Genomic DNA, 20,193 nt, shown 5'->3' on the forward strand with positions numbered 1-20,193 from the left:
TTCTAGTCTGTAATGCATTTATATTCCCAGCATGTTCAATTAACTTGAACGTGGCAGTCTATTGATCTCTTGGCGGATTAAGTTTTCTGAACAATATCCATCCATAACATGTTACACAGAAGAGACAAAATCTATCATCCAAGGATCAGCAATTGGTCACTGAACAAAATCATTTTAGACTTTCTAAAAGATCATGTGGCATAAAAGATGGAAACCAAAACATGCTGCATGCATAGGTATGCTTATTTCATAATAAAAGCAATACTTATGTACAGGTTCAAAACTAGCTGATTGGTGCTTTAAAACAAAACCTAATGGTCCCTGTCCAGGTTTGGTGTCTGTATATGAGATTAAGAGGCTGTGTTGATTCTATCTTCCTAATCCCCCTTAGCTTTCCACAGAGAGATGACTGCAGAAACTCCACAGGGATTAATTTACCATTCACAGATTAGAGATATGGTCTCAAATATCATCATCCTGGACAAGAGGAAGGGCTCACTAATGGAGCAATGAGGAGACACAGAACGGAGAGAAGAAAAAAGAGAGAGATGGAAAAGTAAAGACTAAGAGGCAGGCAGAGATGAAAACGAATGCACACAGCAATACAGCCTCCTCTGCTACAGCATCATGCCTTAATGTCCTAGCTCGAAGACAAGAACATTAGACCTCATTCCACCTCCTCATCTGGGCCTGAAAAAGCCTGGGCTGAAAATCTTAATTAATTGTCCAATAGTGCTGCGGGGTCATTATGCATTGCAATAAAGAAGCGTGTAATTATGAGATTTAACAGCCATTACCAAGGCCAGGAACTCATATGTCATCATCAGCAACCAAGCCAATGGTTTGGTACGGCTGTGTGTGTGGCTTGATAGACAGCACACACACACACACACACACACACACAATACCCTGCTGAATATACATATAATGTTCAAATAGATAGTAATTGGATGAAAAAAAAAAAAGTGTTTCTATTCTTGTACAGGCACACAACAGTTGTATTTTCAATAAATGTTGATGCAGGTTCAAGGAGGAACACAAATTAAGAATGAACACAGGCAAGCACACATACAGAATCACGTACACACACGCACACACACACACACACACACTCACACTGGAATGCAAGCCCATCAGTCTGACCCAGACAATAAGGCAGCCAGCTGTGATAGCAGCCTGCAGATGAAACATCCCATCAAGATTAAATAGACACAAAAATACACACATTATTACCGCTGTGTGTGTTTTTGTGTGTGTTCATTGTGTATTTATTGTGTTCATGTGAAGGAACAGTGATCCACTGAGACCACAGACATGGTCCTTCACTCGGTAGCAGGTGGGAAATGACACACTTGTATCAGGACAAAGTGCTGTTTACCCACACAGGAACACCACAGAATGTTGATTATTTCATTTGAGTTTAAGAATTCAACGACCAACGCAAAAAAGCAAAACACATTCTCAGCATGCATAGTTTGACATGTAAAATGTATTTACACAGTATTTAAACTGGTCGCTGTACTTTAATAAAGGCTGCTACGCTTTTTACAGCAGGTTGGTCATAGTTATAATTTTAAGCATTTCTCAAAGTTTTTACAATGACCTCTAAAAGTTTATTCAGATTGAATCTGTCAAAATGACACCAATGGAAAGGTCTCACCATATGCTATAGGTTTTTGCTTGTGCTCTGCATAACAAAAAGTGAAGTAACCCAAATGTTTTGCTTACATTGAAAAAGGTTCAGCTTGGGTAATTGTGGCTTTATGACACTGATTACAGCCATGTGTCGTATGTCTTGAAATACCTGCTTTCACTTTTAGCTTTGCACTGACTTTTTGAGCCTTCATGTCATCTCTGAAATCCACTCAGCACATGCTAAAAGGATGCTATAACAAGGTGCCAATGAACTCGTAGTTCTGTCCCTGATTCTCCAAGCAGACGGACCTGGTCACAGTCCGACCTGTGGCTCCTTTTCAGCATGTCATTCCCCACTCTCTCTGGAATCCCTAATATAGCCACTGTCCTATCAAATAAAGACAAGAAGCTCCCAAAAAATGTTTCATAAGACTGATGCTGTTACAATTCATTTAACGACTGAACATATATTTTACTGAACACACGTTTATACTGGCTTTGAATAAAGGTAGGCCACAAAAAGGAAGGCTTGTTGTTGAAGTGTTGCCTGTAAGCAGTTATATTTCTTCTGAGATGAACCTGCCTTTGTGTGTTTATACCCATATAATGTATATAGATATAATTTGCCTGTGTGTGTGTGCTCTGACCATAAGTCGCCCCCAGCTGCTGACAGGCACGCTCCAATCCTATTTTCCCACCTGCTTATTCCCTGATGGAAAGGATGAATCCTTCAGACTGTTATTTAAGAACGGTAGGAGAAGCATGAGAGAAAGAGAGAGAGAGAGAGAGAGACAGAGGGAGGTTGAAGTAAGAAGGCGGCAACAAGAGGAAACATGGGTGCAAGAAAGCAAGAGGCAGGAAGGACATGAGTGAAACATACAGGGACGAGAGAGGAAGGCAGAGCAGGGAGGGTGGAAGGAGGTAAGGAATGATTGTAGGGATGAGTCAGTGAGAGGGAGGAAGGTTTTTAAAGGAGAAGAAACAGAGACTTCGGCAGGCAAATAAGAGAAAAGACACAGATAAAATGGGAGAACAGGAAGATAAAGACACAAGCAGAAGGAAAGGTATGAAGACATATATCGAGAAAAGAGTGTGTGTAGAGAGAGAGAGAGAGGAACCAAACAACTATTTCCGGCCTGTCTGTGAACTTTGCATGAACCGACAGAAATAATGTGATGCCATGACAAGCCTGTCCCTCCTTCCACTAGATTTGCTGCATGCATAGGTGTGTGATATGTGGGAGTGGATGTCTGTGGATCCCTGTGTGTGTGTGTGTGTGTGTGTGGTTTCTATATATTGCTTCTGGTGTGCATGTGTGTGTGTGTACGTGTGTGTACATGTGTGCTCCAACAGATAGAATAGGATGATGATGATTTGAAATGGAGTTTGGCCTGTGCGTAATTATGATCATCTATCTTTATGCCCCGCCAGCATATCATATCACATCACATCATCTCTGTCTCTCGCTAGGTCTCTCTTTCTCTCTCTCTCTCTGTCTAAGCCACACACACACACACACACACACACACACACACACACACGCACACATGCAAACACACACACACACACACACACACACAAAGACAAAAGCAAATTGAAAGTGGTAAAAGCTGACTGTTTGCGAGTGATGACTTGGATGATGATGGGCTCAGATGGTGTGCTGATTTATTTGTTACTGCTTGTCTGATGTCACATTATAAAACTGTGTGCATGTCTGTGTGTGTGTGTGTGTGTGTGCACATTAATGTGTGCTTTTTCGGAAGTGTGTGCATGTGTGTTTATGAGTGTGTATTTGTGCTTTCCTGGGTGTGTTTACAATCTATGTGTTTGTGAATATACACGTACTGTATATGCAGGCTTATGCCTCTGATATGCGCGTGTGTGAAGACTTTATCTGATGCAGATTAGTCAGTGTACTCAGATTGCAGACTGCGTCTCGAAAGCTGCAAGACAAATGAATTTGATTTGCTAATGTAATCAAACTAATAAGAAAAACAGCAATGGGCTGCTGAGTGCAAATCTCTCAATATTTCTGTTTTTCACACTTTTACTTTAACATCTTTCTAATGAATGACTTTCATGTCTCTCTCTTTTTTTTTTTTAAAGAATCATAATCATCAAAATTACTTTTAATGGGAGGTCGGTAAGAACATCAGACACCATTTTAAAAATCAGTTGATTTCTTGCTCTACATATATTTCATTCAATTACAAGTGGTGCTTAATTTAGAAAAACTACAGATGGAGAATCGTATTTTCTCTATGAACACTCCCCAACACACTTCCACTCATCTTCAAGTGACTTCTGCTTTTATTCATTTGAATGCCGGTCTGATTTGTTGTGACACATGCACAGTGCGACAGCCACAGCTGGTACAAAGTGAGAAGTTGTGTGTGTACTTGTTTGTCTTTCTGTGTGATGTGTGTCAGGTCAGTTCACCTCTCACGGCATAAGGTGTGTGTCATCACCAAGGTGTGACCTGATAGAGGTAATAATAGTGTGTGTGTGTGTGTGTGTGTGGATGTGTGTGTGTGGGTGTGTGTGTGTGTGTGTGTAAGAATTTCTTTCCATTTTTTATGGCAGGCACCTACAGCAGTGTGTCATCTTAGGCACATTGTCATGGAAGCGGTGTCAACACGGTGACGACAAAACACACAGAGCGATGGACAGACACTAGAGTCAACAGAGACTGACGGGACCCTCAGAGACAGAATATGTAAGGGCATTTCTGTGCGTGCCTATGTGTGTATTACCAGTTATCCAAAAATAACAATGCAGGTTAAAAAACACTCAAGAAATAGTAAGATTTAAGAGAAAAGGAAAACTGACAACACAAAAACACAAAGAAAATTCCAACATAGAAAAAGTAAAAAGAAAGAAGAAAAGCAATGCACAGAAAATGGAAAATGATTTCCTTCCTCTGCCTTCTCATATTGATGAGATGCTCCAATACCCACAGGCTTAATCTAATAAAGAAGCCCAACTTAATCCAAACATAAAGCTCAGATATCAAATATTCTTTTCCTAATTTGATTTCATCAATATTTGTTTTCATCTGCAAACAGTGATGTGTTTGTTTGTATGGGCTGCAAGAGGAAACTATTGTGGTGGTGCCCTGGAAAACAAGACATCTCTGATGCACAAATGTAGACAATGAAACAAAGACAAACACACAACAGACACACATAAGCAAACACACGTACTTGAAACCAAAACATCAGCCTCTAAATGTGTTATGTGGCTCAGGGATGGGCAGAAATGGAAATCAAACACACCAAACAGGGCTCAAAGAAATAAACAGGGATTGAACACACGCACAAGAATTTGCCTTCCAGAGATCACAGAAGAATCAAAACTGACCATGGTAATTAACTAAATCTAATGATTGATTCTTTATCTGATTCTAAATCAGATCCTCAAACATGTTTTTATATAAGATGAATCTCATTTGAAAAAAAATAAAAAGGTAAAGTCAGTTTTATTACATCAAAGATGCTATCTGCTCTATGAAAACTTTCTTATCTGCTTTACCTGAGCTGGCTAGAAGGAATTTGCTTCACTGTTGTTTTTCTTTATTTTTGTTTTTGACAGAACAATATTACAATTATTCCGTACAATTATTACACCGCTGAATGTTGCCAGCAATTCTGAAACTAACTTAACTGTAAGTATGCTTCTGTGCAAAATGTCAGCTTGTGTATGTTTTTACGGCTTTCTGTGTAATGGTTTTCATGTCTACACAATGTACTGTATTTGTGTCTATGTGGATAAAATGTAAGTTTGAGTCTTGTGTTTGTGCGATTAAAGAAGGCACTCAGCATGCTGAGACTGTCAAGGTGAGCTAGCCTCAGCCGACAGAATGGGGGCAAATCTGCTCGTGAGTTTGTGAGCGTCCATGTGTATTTCGCTTCATACACTTTTAGAAGTATACCTGTACATGTTTACCTTGACCCTGCATTTTAATGCAGAGGGTAATGGCAGCTAAAGACCGAGACATAAAGAGAGAAACGTACTGTAAAGACCCCACAATGAAATAGGAGGTAGTTCTACAAAATACGAATAAGGCAAATTGATTTAACAATTTAAAAGAAGAGAAATGTGCTTGTTTGTTATTGTGTGATTGTTTGATTGATAGAAGACAATATTTTTTGTCTTCTGATTTATCCCTCTATGGACCAAAGCTTGACAACCTCTTTGATTGATGGCAACAACAGACTCAATAAGAAGGGTTACAGAGTGACATCACCACCAGTCTGGGCTTTTACATACCTCTATTACCACCCACACTCACACACACACACACACACACAAACACACACACACATGCACACAACTACACACAGTGTGTTCGCTGTTCTGCATCTCGTGGAGCTCATTGTAAAGTGTTAAAATGTGTGTCAGTGTTAATTTAGAGAGCTGCACTTTCTGAGTCAAGGATGTGGGTATCCATGTGTGTTCTTGTGAATGTGTGTGTGTGTGTGTGTGTGTGTGTGTGTGTGTGTGCGTGTGTGCGTGCAGAGGTTCTCCTTGGCTGCTGAGACTCAACATTTGATTTGCTAAAAGGAGCAGGACACTTCTATTAATCAATATTTGCTGACTGACTGGGTGTCTTTCTGGCTGATTGACTGGCTGTGTAGTTACTTGACTGACTGATTGGCTCACTTAGTGACTGACTGTCTGGCAGCCTAACAGACTAACTGTCTCACTGGCTGAAAATGTCTCAGTGAAAAGCATGTAAGACATGGCTGAAAGAACAAGAGCACGGAAGAACACCTGCAGAGCTGAAGATACAGGAGAGCTTTGCTTGCTAGGTTGTGCTGACAACATGTTTGATTTCATCAGTGTACTGACATTCCTCCTTTTTCTACATACAGGACTGGAATGGACACAATAAACCCAGGACACAGTCATTTGTAAAAACATACAGACAGGCAAAACCAGAGAGAAAGCAAGTAATGAGGTCTGGCTATGGGGGGATGAGAGAAGGGGGAGTTGGGAGGCATGGGGGGGGGAGGGGTTGAGAGATGAGGTTGACTTGATAATGAAGAGGTTAAGGATACCATGGAGAGAGAGAGGGTGGGAGGTCAGGCCCGACAGAGAGAGGGAGGAAAAGAGGGAGAGACAGAAAAAGACACAAGTATACAGAGGGAAAAAGAGAGGTCTCAAGAGAGGTTGAAGAGGTGGGGGATATTTAGCCATCAGGTCAGAATAGTATTGTATAAAAAGACTCTTTGGGAGTATCCAGGTTATACTGTGGTCATGGATCTGACCTCCCTGCTTTTCATGTCCACCACTTAATGCTTCTAACCCTGTCATACCATGGCTGTGTTATACCACACAGCTAGAGATGTAATAACTTTAAATTAACAACTCTAAATGTGCATATATAAATGCACATATAATTATTAAAGGAAAAAAAGAAAACATGTAATTTCTAACCCAAAATATAACCCACAAATACAGCTTTAGTTTTTATTTGCCAGGACAATATACACATTAATTATGATGTTAATTATGCTTATTGGTGCAGAATGGGGTGCAAAAAGGTCTTGTTTTTCTATTAAGTGTTCAATACTTTCAGTCTTAAAAAACAAAAACTGAATAGGACCAACAAATAAGCCCTGAAGAACTCCACATGTAATTTTGTTTTAACCAACCAATATATTTCCAGTAGCTGTAGTGAACTGAACTGACTAGGCTTCCTTTCTCTTCCTATTTAAAACAAGAAAAGAAACACCTGCACATTATTAATTTTGGAAGTGTGCTTCCTCATCAATCAATAAAAATGCTGTGTTTCCAATCCCACACTATCATTATTTATTAATCATTGCATGAATTAATGTTGTATTCTGTGCAGTATACAGTATATTCACACCTGTATACGTAATGAAAATATATATTTATTTTACTTTTTAGAAAATGATTAGTGATGGGAGTCAGGCTACAGTATAACCAAGGACTCTCTCTACCAGCTTCTTAAATGAAACACACTAGAAGAAGCAGAGTCTTCTTGTGGCAGGAAATGTCAGCGTTTATAGAGTTGTGCTAACATTCACCAACACTGACATGAGACAGAGACTACAAGTCATACAGACCAACACCTCATTCTTTATTTTCAGCACCTCTGTGGGTTCTTTCAACACCATTGCTCATTCCAAAATCAAAACAAGAGGAATAAAGACATAACAAAGAAATGACGAAGAGATAGAGGGATGTGTGCACAACATGAAGAGAGGAATCCCCTCGACACCACCACCACCAAAACTCCTTCTGCCATATCTCCATAAAGGCCGTTTAAATGAAAAGACAGACAGCAAACCCCAACGCCCCCCCCCCTCCCATTTTTTACAGCTCAATCATACTGCGTTACTTTCGACACATAGACCGCTTATCCTGAGTGTCAAAATTGAAAGGGGAAGGAAAGGAAGAGAGGGAAAGAGAGTGGAGGAAAAAAAGATGAGCAAGTAAGAGATAGAGAAGCAAGAGAATAGTGGAGTGGAAGTGGGGGCGGCCCGAGAGCAATTTCTTTCTTGAATAAAGAAAGAATGGGGGAGGGGTCATAAAGAAACACTAATGGCAAGGCCCCTGATTCTGGTAAAATAGGCTGTGTTATAGGTTCTGCCTCTCATTCATTGATTCATTCATTTGTTCATTCCTTGCTCTTTTCGTCAAGTCAAGTGCTCGCCTGTCTGTCTATCCCTTTTGTGTCCGCGAGGAGAGATAAGAGCTCCTGGCTTGACTGCCCGGTAGTCATTTAGTTATTATGGAGTGAGAGTGAGAGAGAATGAGGGAGTAAGAGAAGAGAAAAGAAAGGATGAAAAGACTAATTTTACAGACAGATAAATGGCTCGTTTTGAATGCCCTCTTTCTTTCTTTTAATTCACACTCTCATCCTCTCCTGTTTAAATATTTGCTGTTCTCCTCCTCCTCTCACCTGACCGCTCTGGGTTCCTCCTTCAACACATGCGCTAATACACACGCTTGACTATGACATTTAGCGTCTTATGCAGCTGGAGTTTTATCTTTAAGAGCTTTTAAAATGAGATCTTCTCTTTATTAATAATATGGATGCAACAATGCTTTAATGCCTCCAAAACAACCATTACAATATTTTCACATGGTCAAAGTTTGCTAAAAGTGTCAATTTCTCCTATACTTTGTGTCATGCAGCAGAAGTGTTTGTTTGTGTGTGTGTGTGTGGCTACTGCTGTTGTAAGTTTCCCACAGCTTAGGACAGCAGGAGGGATTCTCAAACTTGTGTATGTGTTTGCATGCATCGCTTTTAGATCCAAACGTGCATGTGTGAGGTGTCTGTGTGTTAGAATCCCATTCCTAGTAGGAAACAAGAGACACACACTGTGTCTGAAACCTCATTTTCTACTTCTAATGACATATCAAATGTTTGCATATAGGCCATATCAGTATGGAAATGAGCATCCACACACACAGACCAGCATAGCTTTAGAATAAAAGGACCAATCAAAGAGATATGTGTGTTTATGTGTGTTGTCACAAGTCTCTAAGGTTGGGCGATTCTGTGTGTCAAACACAGCTAGCAACACACACGCATACACGCGTAGCCTAGCCTTGTTATCCGAGGGCCTGTCTTGCAGGCAGCCTCTCTAACGCTGAGTGATGTTTAAATTAGTTTACAATTTAGCCTCCTCGCTATCCGCAGACGGCTCTTAACTCAGTGTGTGCATGTGATGTGGTTTTCTGTGTGTGTGTTTGTGCGTGTGGGAGCGTAACAAATTGTTGCCAGTACGGCAGACATCTAATGACTTCAAATTAGCTGCCTGGCGCTCGCCTTGACACGTTGTTACCACTGTTAGCAGCCTGTGTGTGTGTGTGTGTGTGTGTACGTGTGTCTGTGCGTGTGTGCGGTTTCAGCGCTGCACAGCCATATCATGGAGCATAAATTGGCTTTACCTCTCCTCTCTCTGTCTTTTTTTTCTCTTTGTTTCTCTGTCTCTCTCCATCAATTTGATTAAAAAAATTACTGTACCATGGCGAGCAAAGACAGGCCTCTTCACATGTACACCTTGTGGAGATTTTAGACGCACACAAAAAAATGCACGCGCATACACGCAGTTGACACGATTTGAAACAAGAAGGCTACAAAAAGGTTAACCTGTCCATTCTAGTCTATCCAATGCAAGACTTAAGCCATGGTATTGTATTGTGTGTGTGTGTGTGTGTGTGTGTGTGTGTGTGTGTGAATGTGTGTGTCAGAGTCTGATAAAGAATGTCAAGGAGGTGTATTTCTTGCTGACAATCGTTTCCATCCTGAGTGAACAGTAGATCACGTTTTGTGTGTACCATGTTTTTTATGTGTGTGCACGTGTTCGAGTGTAGGAAGGCGAGTATTAGATCGGAGTTATAAACAATGAAGATTTCATAAAGTGTCCACAATACACACACACACACACACACACACACACACACACACACACACACACACAGACACAGTTTGAAGATGAAGAGTTCTATCTTTCTCTGTGAGCAGTGGATTGCCCCTCTCGTTCATCTAATCACGCCATCTTCTCTTCTCCGCCAAGCAATCGTTGCGCTTTGCTCCCTTCACACAGAAAGCAGCACACCTCAACACACACACGCACGCACACACGCACGCATACACACACACACACACACACACACACACACACACACACACACACACACACACACAGATTTAACCTACCACATGGCTATCTCACTCTACCCACCTGTAAAAGTAGTGAGCAAAGAAAAAAGAAAGCCCTTTGTATAACTTAATAAATAAACATCATGTCACATGTGTTGGTGCGTATATTTGCAAGTAAGTACTTGTGTGTGAAAGTGTGTGTATGTGTTTGTGTATGTGCATGTAATGTGCAGTAATTTTACGCATATAAAGAGAGAGAAAGAGAGAGGGTGAGAGGGATAAATGGATTAGAAGAGAAAGTAAAAAGGAGTAAAAGGCAGGTCAGGGAGATTAGCAGATAGGAGATGGTATTGGAAAGATGCTATATGTTGTTTTGAAAGCAAAATATAAATATTTAAGAGCTATATTTAGTTTCTAGATCAATACACGTCTGCTTACTTCCCATATAGCAGCACATTAATCAATACACTAACAAGAAGCAATGTATATTCCCATATCTCCTTTTCTTTTTCTCTCAATCTTTTTCTCTTCTCTTTGTTATTCTCACATTTATTGATAAGACATAAAAAAACATCATTTGGAGATCCTGTTATAGAAAACCATTGACTTTATTATTATAGATTTACACAGCGTGACTGAGTGGTATTTATGTCTCTAATATGGTGTTTCCCCCTTTGCTTTCATATCCTGGGATACTCTTTGAGCAGTGGCATCAGGAGGTAATTCAATTCGATACAACTCAATTCTGTTCTATCCTTTTCTATAACCACATTTTCAGTTGTCATTGTGACTAATCTTTGATAACCCTATGAAGGGATTCTGATGCACATAAATAAAAAAAAGTCCTCGATGAATCAGGTGCTTTTCAATTTCTGTTGGTTTGGCACTCCCTCTTGTTTAAAACTACTTCTACCCCCCCCCCCCCAAAAAAAAATAAAATAAAAATAAAAATAAAATAATAATAATAATAATAAAAAATAAATAAAAATAAAAATAAAATACATAAATAAATAAAGCTTTTGATTTAGGACAATACATACATATAAAAAAACATTTTCTGTGCAATGTTTACCCGTTGGTGCTAAAGGTTTGAGCTTTAGTCAAATGATTCTTGATGTATGCTGAAATGAGTTAATTAACAGTTTAAAACCAGAGCAAACTTAGTTCTTCAGTAAGGCACATCTGTGGTTAAAAGGGCTTTGTAGGTCTGTATATAGTGTGCAGTGACTGCAGGCACACACAAACACACCCACAAACGCATACACAGGTCGAAGGTAAGGGGATTGGATTGTTGGTTCAAAAGGTCAGAGTGTGTGTGTGTGTGTGTGTGTGTGTGTGTGTGTGTGTGAGTGTGTGTTTGGGATGGAGTGTTTGTGTGTAGGTGTGATATCAGTGAGACCATTTGGTCGGTCTGTTGGAGGAGTCAACAGTTCAGACTGTCTGGGTTCAAGGATTAGGGTGGAAGGTCACACCTTAGCACTGGGTGAACTTGTATGTATGTAAGAGTGCCTGAACTTCTTTAACCTTGTACTTTCTCTGCCAATTCAAACAGCTTGCGTGGCCTTCCTGTGTAGGTGTGCCTTTCAAATCTTCAATAATTTGGTGTTTTGTGTTAAAACAGATTGAGCTTACACTCAGTGAAGGTAAGCGTGTAGAATTCCTTTTTGCCTACCTGGGATATGTTTGGCCCAGCCAATGTTGACCACCAACTCTCTGTCAGCCAGATCGCACAGCGTAGTCAGGGCCTTGATGTCGCTGTCTGGTACTGTTGGGTCGGGCATGGCATAAATCTTCTCTGGCTCGGCCACCAGCAGGTGAGAGACGATTTTGTTATCTGCAAGGCAGCCAAAGGCAACTGACATGACCACCAGACAAGGAGAAAGACACACAGAGACAGAGAGATGGTGAATATTTGCTTTAGTGGGCTACAAACTGTTCAAAACAATTTAAGAGCACGGAAAATCAAAAAAGAGTGGTCACATGACTTATAACATGCTAGATAACACGTGTCTAAAAACAAGTCTAAAACGAGTTCTTCATTGTAGACTAAACATACTTGATTATGAGATGAATAAAAAGAGAAGGTATATCTCAGCACAAAATCTTCAGTCTTCATGTTTAAACCTTACAATTGTAAATAATGTTGTTACTTTAAAAAAACATTTGAATTGTTCAAAAGTCAAAGTTGAAAAAATATATTGCATACAGTATATTACATCATATACTTTATAACACTTCATAACAATCAGACACATTTTGATGAATACAAGATCAAATAAGAGGAGGCTCTTTTACCATTCCTTATCTCCATGTCCTGAGGAATGATTTTAACAATGAACCAATAGATAATTGATTTGATTCCAGTAAATTGGCAGGACTAAAGATGAATAAAAATGATTGAAAGCTTTTCAGTTTCGGAAATGCTTCAAGGTGTGATTAAAAGCAATTACTACTGGTGATTTAAGCTGCACAAAATGCTTTATTTTTGTATTACAGCCTAAAGAAAATTTGCTGATATACATATAGCAGGGAAAGACCACTCTGAAAGCCAAACAGCTCAGCTGGTAATGGTGACATGTGGAGATGAGATATCTATGGCCCATTAGTGACAGACTGATACCCTGCTTCCAAATTAATCCACTGACTAATCAAGCATGGAAATAATAACAGAGGATAGAAGAGCAGGAGAGGAGCGAGGGATAGAGGAAGATCCAAAGAAAAAAAAAGGAGAAGAAAGAAAGGTAGCAGAAGAGGGCAGACCAGAGAAGAGACACACACACACACACATATACATATATGTGTGTGTGTATATATATATATATATATATATATACATATCCACTTCCCCCCAGCTCCAGCTCCAGGGTCGTTTGAGCCAAAACCAATCCCAGTCAAAGTGCAGTATCTGTGGGTAAATCTTATTTAATGTTTCCCTAATTAGAATCAATGGAAGCCCATTTCCAAACCCTGGGCTATTGTTCTGTTCTCACACAATCAATGGGGACGCTGAGGCTGGGGATTGGGCTATAGATAGATAGGCTGTGTGCGTTTATCTGAGGGACAGAGACAGAGAGACAGACAGATTTTTGTGTGTGTATTGACTGAGTGTAAGAGATAAAGAACAGGAGAACCCTGCAAGTCTATTTCAAGCCTTTTTTTCTTTGTTTTTTTAAGAGTAGGTTTTGTTTTATGTCAGAGAGACATACTATGTTCATATCATTATTCAACTGAAAGATGTCAACGAGTAACTTACTAGAATAAGCACTTTGAGTGACTTAAGTAAATAACTGAAACTCAAAATCTTGAAGAGTTAAATATCACTCATCCAGTTTAAGGAAATTGGTCTATAGCGTGCCAGAGTAGAAATTATGTTTGCATAAACACAAGGTCTATGTATGCAAACAGAAACATTATAATCACACACACACGCACACACAAACAGTATGCATGCATTTATATTATCCCATCATTTCAATGATTAGTAGTGCAGAAGTCCCAGTAAGCTGTCGTGCAGCCATTCAGCATATTGGCCTAAAGCAGAATATGCTCCAGCTTTAAGCAAAATGGGCTTTTGGGACCAAGCTGCTAAACACTGCTCAATCTGCACTGCATGAGTGTGTGTGTGTGTGTGTGTGTGTGTGTGTGTGTGTGTGTGTGTGTGTGTGTGTGTGTGTGTGTGTGTGTGTGAGCAGACGGTTAGCTGAAGAGCTAACTCTAGTTTGATGTGGTTGCCAGATTGGATTTAATCCGGATTAGGGTACTGGCTGGTCCTCTTCCCTTCCTTCCTCTCCCTCCCTCCCGCTTCTCTCTCTCCCTCTCTCTCTCTCTGAGAAATGTTCCCATTTAGCTTCTCTCTCCCCCCCCCCCCCCTCTCTCTTTCTCTTTCTTCATCTACCCCTTGTTAATTTTTCAATCATCAAGCTTTGGCGATGTTTTTCTTCCTTACAAAACACTGCCAACCCATCCGGAGCTAAATGAATACCTTTACAGTGAAATATTACAAGTATAAAATGTTATGACCTGGTAGCAGTAGTGCCAGGAGATAAACTTGGTCTCAAACAGATGGGCCTCTCACTACCGTGTCTATTTACGTGTGTGTGTGTGTGTGTGTGTTTGTGTGTAGACGTGTGTTTAAATGTTTTACTGTCCAACTGTCTCCGTCAGGAAAGAGAATGATTGAAATGCAATTCCTTGATCTTCTGGTCTCTAAATGATGAGTTGGTTCTGTCACGTGAACACTACCTACACAAAGTGTTGCGTTGTGAAGGCATGTCACTATTTTACATTTTTCTTGAGAGAATTTCTTCGTGGTCTGTCCACAGTTAGTCTTTTATTTTTCCCTTTGTGCACCACAATGGATCCTGTTGCTGCTGTAGCACATATGTCGATTTGTAGAGTACGAGCTACTTTGCACCAAGGATAGGAAGCAAGATTCTGCTCTTGAGAATCACTGCTTGAAATGAGAAAAAAAGGGTCATTACATATAAATTCAGACTTATGGTGAACTCTTACATGGTTTCTTGGGAGGCAGAGCCAACTGTGGGTTCAGGTATGGACTGTTATCAGCATCTATCCGGCGCTTATACTTCTGTCTCCCACCACGAACCCTGTCCAGACGAACTCCTGGAAGACATAATATAGTGCATCAACATGATGTGCATCACACTGTTTTATAGATGAAATTATACAAATGTAGCAGTTGCAAACTGACATAGAAAAAGAAAGTGTAAATGAACGGAAAGATGAAGGGGAAAACTTAGACCTGGAGGAGGACTACACATGAGATCTGAGTTTGACCTGGTGACAAATGTTCTGGTACTGCATTGCATGCATGTGTGATATGCAGGTAGCTTCTTTCAAGTTCTTGTCAAGCCTGCTAAACTCATGTGCTTCTTTTCTTCTACAACAGGATTAATTTATAGAGACAACAATAGAGTATAGGGCCACTCTATCTCTCTCTCTTTCACACACACACACACACACACACACACACACACACACACACACACACACACACACACACACACACACACACACACACACACACACACACACACACACACACACACACACACACACACTGTTTCTCTAGCTTTCTGACTCTTTCCCTGTCTCTTCCCCAATCGCAGTCTCCCTCTCTGTGTCTCGTTAATTAATTGACACAAAGGAGTCCTAATTTAATTAGTCCTATCTCTCAAGGGATTGGATGTTACCGTGGTTACCACTTAAAGATGGATAAGGAAGACAGAGGTGTCATATGCCCCTGAGGAGAGGAAGGGTGGGGAGGGGAGGGGGGGGGGGGGGGAGTGGAGGAATCCTAAAGAGCTGCCAAATGTATTAAAACTAACCTCAGGTATTTGAGGGTGAGATCCAAAATGGCTGATGTAAACGAGCCAAGATGTCTTTCTTTACCATATCTTTCTTAAAGTCTTTAGCTGACTCTTTAATCAATAAATTATTCTCAGAACATATCTTTACTAACTATGCTAACGTATATTTTGCATGTTCTTTTTTTCGATGGGGGGGGGGGGGTGCCTTGCGGTAAAGCAAAATCCGCGATTTAAATGTGCCTACTTATAGTTCAAAAGTGATCTGAAATGTTCAATATCCTTATAGGAAATCTAAGCATGATACAATGTATTTGTTATGCTTTCTGAGGTCCATCACATCCAAAATGATCAGGACTGGATTCAAACACAAATGTTACAGATGGGGGAAGGAGCGAGAGAGTGAAGAAGAGGTTTTCTAACATAAGGACGTTTAAATCCTTTGAAAATGTGCTGACCATGAACACGACAACACACCTCAGAGATTTAACAGAAAGACATACCTTTGCAGAGAAGAAAACATTTCAGTGGCAGTTTTGTTCATTCTCTCATCATCATTCAAAGAGTGTTTATAAGTGCATCTGTGTCTCTGTTTTATTAGTGTTTGGTACACGTCACGTCACATCTGCATGGCTGCAGGTTTGATTGCAAGCATCTCACCCGATTGCATTAATTTTCAAAGGGAATGAAATCCTTTCCAAATCTCGATCTAGCTTTAGAAGCAAGTGTACTGGACATTTCCTGTGTGTGTGTGTGTGTGTGTGTGTGTGCGTGTGTGTGTGCGTGTGTGTGCTTCAGACAGGAATAGGTAGACAGAAGGGCTGACAGTCCAGGTACAGTTGGGGGAGGCAGTGTCAGCAAACGGTCAAGAAACTCTTAGCACCAGGGGGTACAAATGCACTCACCCACCCACTCTCTGCTCTCTCTTACACACACACACACACACACACACACACACACACACACACACACACACACACTCACACTCACACACACACACAGACACAGACACACACACACACACACTGACACAAAAAAAACTCCAACACACCCTCATGTTGTGTTTGGGTTTTGCTGCAACAAGCAGCTTGCTCAGTCACTACTTGGGTCAGTGGCTGGTCAGAAGAGGAAAGGAAGACAAGTTTTGGAGTGAGAAAAGACGAAGGACTGGGGAAATGAGGGAAAGGGTCAAATAGACAGGTGGCAACAGAAAATCGTGGTCTGAAAACAGGAGAGCCAAGTGACGCATGCTACGTTTTTATCCTCAATTTCAGAGCTTAAGTGTAACACTTATACGAGTAGGTGTTAAGATTACTGTTTATTTTCTCTCATCATCTACATACACTTTCTCTCATACATCCTGTTGCAGACACATATTTCAACCATAACACACACACACACACACACACACACACACACACACCCACACACACACACACACACACTCACATGCAGACTCTCACTTTTTCTCTCTCTCTCTTTTCCTTACACCTAAAAGAGTCAGACGGTGCTCAGCTCACTTTATAAAGAGTCCTCTCTAACTACCTCATCTATTTTCCACCAAATTAACTCTCTCTCAGCACTGATTAATGATCAAATCTAAATGAATCAAATTAAAATTTGAAAATTATATTTCCAAAGCCCACAAAAAAGAGACAGGAGGAGGCTAGGGGGAGAGCGAGGGCGCTCTACGTCCTGTTAACAAATGAGCCTTCAAATTGTAAAGAATGGGCAAGAGGGGAGAGTAGGGAAGGACTCAGGAGGGGAGAATAGAGGAAAGGGTCTTAGGGAGGAAGGAAATGTAAGGATAAAAAAAATGCGAAGAGGAAAGGTACAGAGTAATTGAACAGTCAATGGGTTAGAGACGGGATATAAAAAGCGAGAAAAAAAATTCAGATAAAATGATGAAAAACATAAAAGAAAGATTGCAATAAAAGAAAGCAGGAAAAAGAAGACAGGACAGAAAAGATGGAGGAGTATAAAGGATAAAGGTTGTGAAATAAAAGCAGGATAATGAATGGTCGAGTAAACAAAGAAGAAAAAGTATGATATAGAAAAAAGGGGGGATGGTTTGAGGGTTAATAAAAGGGAAATGAGATAGGGTTAGAATAATGAGAGAAAGAGAAAGATCCATGAAAGAGAGGAAATCCACAGAGGTTACACACCTTAATTATATCCTTTAATTATTATGTCAACTAACAGTGCACCTCTACTCAGTCTGCTGCGTCGACTTCTACACTCACACACACAATCCCCCTATGAAGAGTCCTTGATGTTTGAACAGTAGTTTTAATAGTAACGCTTTATAAAAAAAGAAGCTACGTACACACACACACACACACACACACACACACACACACACACACACACACACACACACAGAATGACAGTGATGAAGGTGAATCTTTCCTATCGTGGGAATTTTGCTGCCTATCAATAGCACCTAGTGCACTGATCACATCAGCATAGATTTTACACAAAACTGGCGTCACTCTATGTCAGCATGTGTGTCTGTGTGTGTCTGTGTGAGTGTGTGAGAGAGTGTGTGTTTTAACAGTTGAGGGATTGCTATTGAAATGCCTCTGACACCAACAGGCTTTTAAAGAGAGAACAGGCAGCAAGGGAGTGAGTGAAAAAGAGGAGAAAAAGAAGAGAAAGAAAGACGGAATGAATTGATTTCGGATGGTCAATGATATGATAAGAGAGTGAAAGAGGGAGTGAAAAGGGAGAGAGGGATGGAGTGGAAATAGGAGTGAGAAGAGGAAATACAATCATAGATTTCTGTTGATCACAGCAAGAGGAAAGAGAAATGACAAAAAGAAAAAGAGAGGGAGAATTTAAAGAGGCAGAGATGAGGGAGCATTGAGAGTGATAGGGAGTGAGGGAAAGAGTTTTATGATAATTGAAGTTGTAACAGGGTTGCAGTCTCTCTTCCAGCTTCAACCAGGTTATCACCTTCTGGTTCTGAGAGTGTGTTATTTGTGATTGAGTGTTTGAGTGTTAACAACAGTGTTGATGTCATAACATGGAGGGTTTTCCTTTGTGGTTTTAAGAACTGATGGTACGCACACTGTAGATTGGATAGGACAACAGACTGGTTTAAGTCACATTTTTGGGAGTGTGTGTGTGTGTACCACTTTCTTGAGGAAACATAGAATGTGCCTGCAAAAAACTAAAGGAATCATGCGTCTGTTTAAGTGCGAAATTCAAATTTTGAAAAATCAAGCAATCCTTAGTGTGAAGTTTTATGTCGTTTTTTTTTTTTTTATGTAGGTAGTTTTTGACACGAGAGCTCGAACAAAGAAAAACAAAAGGGAGCATGTTTGAGGGGTAGATTTGAGGTTAAGAGGACAGTGTGTGTGTGAGTGTGTGTGTGTGTGTGTGTGTGTGTGTGGTGTCATGCAGTGACGTTAGTTTAGACCAGAACAGATCAGAACAGCATCGCCTGAGGCAGTGGGCAGGTGGCTGTCACTGGTGTGTGAATATGTGTGTGTGTGTGTGTGTGTTTGTGTGAACGCGGGCATGTGTGTGAGAGCTTGTGAGGTCCATGTAATGTTCTATGGCCCCCTTTTCTGTAAGGAATTGTTTGTTAAATGCAATGACACATCAATAATTTCTAAGGATGATTATTTATTGTATATTAATGCCAAATCCAATAAGTCTTAAGTCCTACAAGTCTTAAATCACTAAAAACCTACAAATTTAAGTAAATTATAGTGATACTTTATCAGTGAAATTTGTGACATGATTTTTTTTTTCAGTATGGCTAATTTAAACTTTCAAATACAGCTAATACAATAGCCATACCTGTTTAAATTCTTCTATACATTTCTTTTCCCAAACAGTAGTTTTGTCATATCCACCCTCTTCAGAAACAAACAGTGCATGTAAAAGAGAGTGGACCACTTAGGCAGATCGCCCGTCACAGTATTTCCATTATCGCTACTTTTGAGTCGGGATGCAACCAGATGCTATTCACACACAAACACACACACACACACACACACACACACACACACACACACACACACACACACACACACACACACACACACACACACACACACACACACACACACACACACACACACACACACACACTCGCTCAGGACAGACGCTACAGGGCCAGATTTAGCTACAAGTTTCCCATGGGGGAACACCAGACGCCACCAGTTGTCTGGCGCTTCCCTCCTCTGATTCCCCTGTCCTCTTCCCTTGTCTCCTCCCCGCTCCCCATCACTTGCCCTCTTAGTCATTTGTTACTTTCATTCTTTCTGCCATTCTCCTTGTGTTTGTATACTCTTTTCTCGATTCAAGCTGGTTTTTTTGGGGGGGGGGATATTTGGATTTTCTTTTTGTTTTGCTTTATTTACATTTACTGACATTTTTCAAGTGTCTATGAGTGTTTTGCATTTGAAGATGTGTCGGGCTCTGGCCTTGAGTGTAAGGTAATGTTATGGATGTTCTGTGCAGCAATCTGGTAGCAGCAGTCATTTCTTGATTATGAAAGGGGTTATGACGTACACTACCAGCTGCATATAAACACCAAACTCTCACACACCGGCATCAGATCTCACACAGACTGGG

At 40.4% G+C, this 20,193-nt stretch overlaps 1 protein-coding gene across 7 annotated transcripts in view; it reads right to left on the minus strand.

Moving 5' to 3' along the window:
• esrrga (estrogen-related receptor gamma a) overlaps positions 1-20,193 on the minus strand; it is a 135,001-nt gene that overhangs the window by 18,062 nt on the left and 96,746 nt on the right. For 5 of the 7 annotated variants that reach the window (XM_079339444.1, XM_079339443.1, XM_079339447.1 and 2 more), the window contains 2 exons: positions 14,792-14,902; positions 11,952-12,134 (listed from right to left, as the gene is read on the minus strand). In XM_079339444.1, coding sequence (XP_079195570.1) covers positions 11,952-12,134; positions 14,792-14,902 — 294 coding nt within the window. The remainder of the gene's footprint in view (positions 1-11,951; positions 12,135-14,791; positions 14,903-20,193) is intronic. The other 2 variants (XM_079339446.1, XM_079339445.1) reach the window with 1 other exon arrangement.

The sequence above is a fragment of the Symphodus melops genome (assembly GCF_947650265.1).
Source record: "Symphodus melops genome assembly, chromosome: 3".
Lineage (NCBI taxonomy): Eukaryota > Metazoa > Chordata > Actinopteri > Labriformes > Labridae > Symphodus > Symphodus melops.